At 31.1% G+C, this 8,228-nt stretch overlaps 1 protein-coding gene across 4 annotated transcripts in view; it reads right to left on the bottom strand.

Moving 5' to 3' along the window:
- LOC108762494 (uncharacterized) overlaps positions 1-6,502 on the bottom strand; it is a 13,711-nt gene extending 7,209 nt beyond the window's left edge. Inside the window, exons 1-6 of one of the 4 annotated variants that reach the window (XM_018509516.1) lie at positions 5,906-6,502; positions 5,591-5,745; positions 5,440-5,530; positions 3,772-4,124; positions 3,079-3,268; positions 2,495-2,649 (exon numbers count right to left, since the gene is read on the bottom strand). In XM_018509516.1, coding sequence (XP_018365018.1) covers positions 2,495-2,649; positions 3,079-3,268; positions 3,772-4,124; positions 5,440-5,530; positions 5,591-5,745; positions 5,906-5,927 — 966 coding nt within the window. In that variant the 5' untranslated portion in view covers positions 5,928-6,502. Of the gene's footprint in view, positions 1-2,494; positions 2,650-3,078; positions 3,269-3,771; positions 4,125-5,439; positions 5,746-5,905 lie in introns of all 4 variants that reach the window. The other 3 variants (XM_018509515.1, XM_018509514.1, XM_018509513.1) reach the window with 3 other exon arrangements.
- Positions 6,503-8,228: the final 1,726 nt, after the last annotated feature.

Below are 8,228 nucleotides of genomic sequence, written 5' to 3'. Positions count from 1 at the left end.
CGTAACTGTAAAATTCGTTACCGTTACCAAAAAAATGTAACTTCGTTACCGTTACAGTTACCAAAGAAAAAAAGTAACGCAGTTACTAGTAAAGTTACTAAAAAAGTAACTTGTAACTGTAACTTCGTTACAAGTAACGAGTTACTTCCATTCCCTGAAAATTATCATATATACATTATCTTCTCTCTTTGATTATATTTCTACATAAATTTAAAAAAAACCCTATTTTTCGAACTATGATTCTAATTTGATCACCCACTGTACAGACGCAAGCACGCATGTATGCGTTATTATTAATTTATCTATTACAAAAGTTTACTTTATAAATAAATTCGCATATCTATATATAGTATATGTATATATAGATTTAGCTTTTAATCAAATATATCATTTACATAGTAGATATTTTGTGTGTTTGTGTGTGTATACATATACGGTTTCAAACCACCCGTACCACCCTTTTATCTTCGCAGGATAAGGTCCAATCATAAAAGTGTTTAGACAAAACTTGTAGGATTTAAAAAGATTTATTTACTGATTTTATCAGTTTGACCTTAGATGATGTCGCCAAGATTAGGTCAAGGTCACGTCGATTTTTTTTAATGAAACATTCAATCTTTAATTCCATCTAATAGCCGATGCCGAGAGCTTTCCAAAACACTACAAAACATAATAAAGTTATTTTTCATTGAGTACTTTTCGAGTTATCAGGCTCAAAAGTTACAGTACCGCCAGCATTACGCAAAGTGTCCAACCGACGGCTAAAACCTCTTAAATGTTGTTCAGGATCATATCCTGGATAATTTGTCAAGATCGAGAGGCAAGATCCATTAAAGATTATTCTTCTTTTCATTTTTACACTAAAAATTCATTTTTACGTAAAAATGAAAATAAGAGGTACAACCTCCAATGGCTCTAATCTCGACAAATGTTATCCAGGACATGACCAACATTCAAGAGGTTTTAGCCGTCAGTCGGACATTTTGCGTAATGCTAATGCTAGCGATACTATAACTTTCAAGCATCACAACTCAAAAAGTATTTAATGAAAAAATATTTTCTTATAGCGTTTTGGAAAGACACCAGCTATTAGATTCTGGAGTCAAAAGTAGGGTGTTCCATTTAAAAAAATCGATGTGACCTTGGCGACGCTACCAAAGATCAAACTAGACTGTGGTCCTCTTAGCGCTTCAAACGCTACAGAGCATTTGTAGCACTGATATGACTGATCCATTTGATGCTTCGGAACGCTCCCAGCAACTCTGATTATGTCATCAATACGTCATTGTTTTTGCTCCCACTTCGCTTCAACTGCCTCACCTCGGGAGGTGGGTTGGCTGGAGCGTTCACGTAGCAATTGTAGCATTTGAAATAGTAATGGACCAATCGGAGCGTAACATTTGGAGCATAACGTTTAGAGCATTTGGAAGAAGCAAGTGGACCGCAGCTCTAATAAGATCAGTAAATAGATCTTTTTGAACACTACTACTTTGTCTTAAACACTTTTTTGTAAAACTTTATATGTATCAATAGTTGCATTTTTCTTTCTCTTTTCTTGTAAAATAAATTCTTATCCATCTTTCCATTTCACAATAGTGTAATATAAGTATCAAGTGGCATATATTTATTTTATATTGACTTTTTTGATATATAATAATATGTGGGATAAATATTGTACATTGCAGATTTTTACATTTTTACATTTATAAATATTTTTTTATATTTTTATATTTTGTTTATTGAAAGAATATTAGTTATCTTGGAAATGGAATTGTGATGGAAATTTCAAGTGCATTTATTATACTGCATCTATATAGCATCGTGCAAATTAAATTTACAGATGCTCTTTTTCTTTCTCTCTATTCTTATTTTATGCATATATTTATATGCATATATGTACAATTAGTCATACGCCTATATATTTTTTCTCATTTACTGTTCTTGTTGATGTTATCATGCTCTTATTGATTGCAATCATCACTGCATACACAAGTAGATTTCCAAAGGCTTTCCTTTCTTATTCATATATGGAAGACTATCTGTATTATATATTTTTATAGTATATAATACAAAGTCAATGTATCACCTTCGAAATATATTTTGTTATAATGCATAAGTTTTACTATATACGACTATTAGTTAAAGAAAGTTCTTTTAAAATAAGTAAATATCCTTTTTTTCCAATTTTTCACAGTATGTTAAGTAGATTTAAAACATAGAATTACTTTGTCTTTTGTACACATATATCTGGTGTTCATAATTATTATAATTGTTCATAATTATCAGATTTCATTCAGTTTTTACAAGATAAAAGATATTCACGAGTTCATGCGTATATGTTTCAAAAGCTAAATCTTGTATATATTTTATGAATAAATATAAATTGAGTTCATATAAAAAATATAGATTAATCAAAAAGTTTGTATCCGTTTTATTTCATATATGAAAACTATATTTAAAAAAAAACGAATAAACTTTTTGTAATAAATTTTACCTTAACTGCCTTTAATACAAAAGATGGAAATTCAGTTATATGAGGGGCAGTAGCAGATCCTATTCCGATTGGTTCAAGATTCCAAGTTGATTTGAAATTATCGACAGGAGAATCTGGATCTGGTTTTATAGACTCCTGTATGATTTTTTTTCTGCCTATACACACATACCATATTACAGATATATTTAATTATTAAATTCTAATTATTTCTATTTTCACAATATCTCATTACTTTATACAAAAAATATATACACTATAATATTATTAAAATATAAAGAAATAAAATAAAATGTTATTTACATCTCAGCTCAAAATAAATTTATTATATATTTATATAATTTCCTGCAGAAAAATTATTTTATTATAATACTTCAATAGACGTAAATATTAATAACGCTAACCACACAAACTGTGAACTCCTAAATTAAAAAGAATACAGGTACACATAAGCAATTGATTAATGATTATCAAAAGCGCACAAATTTACTAATTTTTTTTGTAATGTGTGCTTTCCTTAAAACTATGAGCATATTTACGAAACAAAGTTAACATAAAAAAAAATTTAAAGATATTTTTGTACTTACATTGAAATTTCCATCGATTGGTATTTGGTTTTTTTAATGAACAACGTCGAATTGGATCTATCTTACATATAGGTGATCCTTCTATTTTCTGTATTCTTTCTAGCCATTTATTATAAGAAGGATAGGAAACTGTTAACACTCGAGCTAACTTTGATAATCTTTCTTTTAAAAGACAGTTTTTCTCTGCAAGCTGGAAAAAAATATTTTGTGTACACTAATAATGCACATTATTTTACGAATTTTAATAGATTAATGTTAGGGATGCACCGGATACCCAGAAAGTATCCGGTATTATCCACTACTTTTTTATTATCCAATCAGATACCTGGATATCATTAGTATCCGGGAATATATCCAGTTGAAATTTGATATCATTAAATTGTTAATTTTTTCTTATACAAATGTTCTATAAATATGTATATTCATAATGCTATATTATCTTATACATTGTTGCAAAATTACAATCTTTTTTGCTATAGGCCTTTTTTGTTTAGAAGACACTTGCTCGGAGTTCGATCGGATATCCAGAAAAGGTCGAATATCCGACTCGAAGAAATTGCCTTCTCGGATATCCAATCGGATACCGGATAGCCGACGTTACATTCTATCCGAATATCCGATAATTTTACGATCTGGTGCATCCCTAGTTTATATATGTATATTAATTGCAAAAAATGAGATTTATTAATGTACCTTCTTTTCATACCACTTAACCTCTATAAATTCTTCTTCAATAACTGTTATTTCATCTTTATCTTCCACCTGTTCTTCACTTTCTTTTGCAAACAATTCTGATTGATTAATTTCCTTCATACACTGATCCACACAAAAAGTTTCAGGATCTAATTCAATATTTTCTATCACATCCAAATGATGCATCACATCTTCATCTGTTACATCCTTTTGTCCATCAAACTGATCTAAGTCAATATCAGCAGTAAAATCAGTTGTATCATTATTTGATTCTTGATCACATTCCATCAATACCGGAACCAATTTATCTGTGTTATCTGTGATATCTATATTATCTTCAGATTTAATGCCAACTGCAATATGATAAATGTTTTATATTGCACAAGAAACATTATATTTCTATGCAAATTCACGCTTTTGACATTTATTATGGCTATCAATATTTTGTTGATCTTAAAATATAAAATACAAAACACTTATTCTTAAATTATAACGTTATAATATTCAAACTATGATTATAAATTACAATATTTTTGATCTTCCAAAGCTAACACTAAAATCTGTAAGATAGTTACTAATGCTGTATTTGTGAGACTTATTTCATTTATGTTAACTAGAAAGCACTAATTAATTTCAAGGAATCAAAATAACATAATTTGTATTTAAAAAAAAATATATATATATATATGTATGTGTGAATACTAAGTTTATTTTAATAATTTTTCAAATTTGCATATGTAATAAAGAATATAATTGAGTGGGTTTAATAAACCTCCATCATAGATCCTCCAAAATATAACTGAATGGATTCAATGAGTTCATGATTAACTTTGGAAGATTATTAGAAATAGTTACTAATCCTCTCAGAACATATTCTTTAAAAGATTATAGTTGGGTAATTCTTGACCTGTATTCTATTAAATAATCAAAATACCATATCACATATATAGTTTATAAAACAGTACAGAGAGAAAAACAGCATTTTTCAAGTATTATACTTTTTATTAAAGTCCGACCAAAACTTTTGCCGAAACTGAAGTAAAACATTCAGCTAAATGTCAATTTCAACAGAAATCAAAATTAAAAAATAGGAATCCTAAAGGCTATATGTATAGACATGTCCATATATCGTATACTTTTTCTTCATAAATATCATAATTTATTGAAACAATAAATTTTGGCTGAAATCGAAAACTGAAATTTCAATTGTGTAAATTTTGGCCAAAGAATATAAATACTTTATCTTCATAAACATCATAATTTAGTTATTGAAAAACAATAATTATATATATTAAAATTAATATTTATGAAGAAGAGCTATATGGTTTCAATCGAAACTAGATACGTTTTCAGTTTCAGTAAAATTTTCGATTGGACTCTACTTTTCATGTCCTTGCAATATAGAGGAGATACACAAAGGACACATTCCACTTAATGTTTATAACACTTCCAAGTATTATTTCATTCTTGTCATTGAATGTTAATCAAGGATTAAATAATGCACATAAGTGTTGCAAACATTAAGTAGAACGCAGCCAAAGTAATCTTAGAAAATTAACAAATACTCATCTGATCTCAAGTGACACAGCTCAAAATCAGCTCAAAGTTAATTATAAGATATATATATATACTACATATAAAACTTCAGAATAACTTTCTGTATTTTACCAGTGTCAGTTTCAGGATCTTGTTGCGTTGTATCTGATTTTGGACAAGTTGCAACCTCTGCCTGTGAATCTTGTACCTGGGAATCTTGTACCTGGGAATCTTGTACCTGGGAATCTTGTACCTGGGAATCTTGTACCTGGGAATCTTGTACCTGGGAATCTTGTACCTGTGAATCTTGTACCTGTGAATCTTGTGCCTGTGAATCTTGTGCCTGTGAATCTTTTGCCATTTCAGATGTTTCTACTTCGGTACATTCATCTATTACCTCATAGCATTCTTCTTTGTTTATAATTATCTCAATATTTTCTATAAAACATCAAATTGTATATAGTAATGGGATAAACAATTATAATCATAAATAGTTAAGCCAATAAAAAAGAATTTCTCGAATATTCCACGCCTCAAATTGATCTAAACTCCCTAAACAGCTCTCAACAGTGTACAGTTGCAACTTTAAAACATTTACCCGTCAACGAGGAATCGCCCATCGTTCCAAATTTGTGCGGAAACACGAAGGCGAACGGAACAACACTCGTGAGTAAAGAGTTTATCGTCTTCGAGTTACGATAACTACACGACCATGCATATGACGTAATGCAGTGACTGGCAAGAGAAATGACGAAATAATTGATCGTAGTTGTAGAAACAGCAGCAGCAGTAAGCACCACCAGCAACGCTCGTTAATAACGGCGTATCGTATGTGTCTTCGATTATTCGATTGTTTACGAGAAGCAAATCTTACCATTTACGAGCTTCGCGTTTAAAAATATGCACCAGAGACGCGTGGCTGGCGTCCACCGCGATCTCGCCTTTTCCTTTCGCTCGTTCTTGTTTTGCACTTTTCAGCTCCTATATCGAATGAATATCATGAAAAATGAATGAATTTAGGCCTATTGTTCTGTTGCTGACGTTGCTGTACTACGCTTATTAACTTTATTAGCAACTTTTAAAAGACATATAACATCGAAATAGACATAACAAAACGTTAGAGAGAAAAGAAAAGAAAATAGGAAGTACGAAAAGCAGCAAATACAAAGGACATACGTTAACGATCCTCACACTACTTAACTACTAAATATAGTGAATATAGATGCGTTCTTAAAAACATCGAAACACGGACTACGTTTACACGACTTGATTTACGTCGAAGTTATAACCACAATAGTTATATATTGGCCAATTATAGCTATTCTTCTGAAGAATGGAATGACTGTAATTGGTTAGTTTCCTAACGTCGATGTTAAGTCTTGTGTCCACTATGGCCGGTATTCATAGTCGATTCTTATTTCAAGACCGTCTTAAGTAATGTCTTAAGACGCTAATGCAGCCCTCTGATTGGTTCGTGACTTCTTAAGACCGTACTTAAGACGGTCTTGAATATAAGATCTGACTATGAATCCCGGCCTATGCTAGAAATCGGTCCAAAATCTCGGATGAAAAAAAAATTGATCCATCGCATTGGTCGCGAGTTCAAAATAAAGCAATGGCTGCGTTCAGCAGAATATTTATTATGCAACTGTTGGAAGTTTTCGTCGCGCTGATTAGGTTATGCTTTCAGATCAAGGGAAATGATCCTATCTCAGCGAAGGATCATAAAAGTTGCAAAAAAACTGTTGCGTTCTGCTGAACAGGGCTAATGCTTACCGAATAATTGAATATGATTGGTTGGATCTATAAGTAACAACCAATTATGCTCATTTGCTCGGCGAGCAGGCTAGCCACTTTGTCAACTTGAGCGCGCTCATTGTTCAAATGTGATTTGTTAATTCTTTCTCTGAAATCTCGGACTAATTTTTAACATCATAAGCACAAGGCTTTATAACTTTGATGTAAATCAAACCCAAAGACAATGGCTGCGTTCAGCGGACTCAACAGTTGAGTGAGCGCTCGCTGCTACTGATGTATTCTTCCAAATCTAAAATGCTGATTGGATGATCTAAAAGAATACACCAATAAAAGCGAGCGCTCACTCAACTGTTGAACGCAGCCATTAGATGCATCCAAGCACGATTGCTCAGTGCTCACTGAGCGTGCAGTGAGCTCTTGCATCTGATTGGCATATTTTGTTAGATCTAAAAATATAGACTAAACAAGTACAAAAGCTCACTGAGCTCTCAGTGAGCGATCGTGCTGGATACATCTAAGGTTTGTTCGCGTCGCATGCTCCAAATTAACACAGAGAGTACTTGGATCATAGATAAAATGGCGGTTGGAGCAGTTGGGTTCATGTGCCTTAACGTTCAGTGACACGAACGGATTTAAGACAAGTGAACACGTCACCTAACCTAATATGAAAGCATTCGAGCGGATCGGACATGTGCTTCGTTTCGTTTCGGGTGTTTTGTATTACCTCGATTATTTGAAAAGCGTTTTTATACAATATAAATGCGTTTTTAATAAATAAATGTAAAAGTTATATTATATATTTATATTATATTATAATATATTAAATTTTATTTTATTATATTTATTTTATTTTTTATTTTATTATATTTTATTTTATATTTTATTTTATTATTTTATTTTATTAATATTATATTCTATTGTATTATGTTATAGTATATTTTTATATTTATATCAAAAACGCATTTATTAAATACGTTTTTATACAAAATAAATGAATCTGAAATACTTTTTTCGATACAGTACGTTTTCAACATTACGCATGCGTGCGTAACATGCCCCAACTGCACCACCCTCTGAGATGAGGCAAATGGAGCGTGCTCAAAAGGCCCGTCTACAATACACGGAGTAAGAAGTAAGAGTAAGAAATTGACCAATCACAGTCG

This window comes from Trachymyrmex cornetzi, unplaced genomic scaffold (assembly GCF_001594075.2).
Source record: "Trachymyrmex cornetzi isolate Tcor2-1 unplaced genomic scaffold, Tcor1.1 scaffold302, whole genome shotgun sequence".
NCBI classification, from domain to species: Eukaryota; Metazoa; Arthropoda; class Insecta; order Hymenoptera; family Formicidae; genus Trachymyrmex; species Trachymyrmex cornetzi.
Note: the sequence above shows the minus strand (reverse complement) of the source record. Positions and strands in the feature narration are given on the sequence as shown.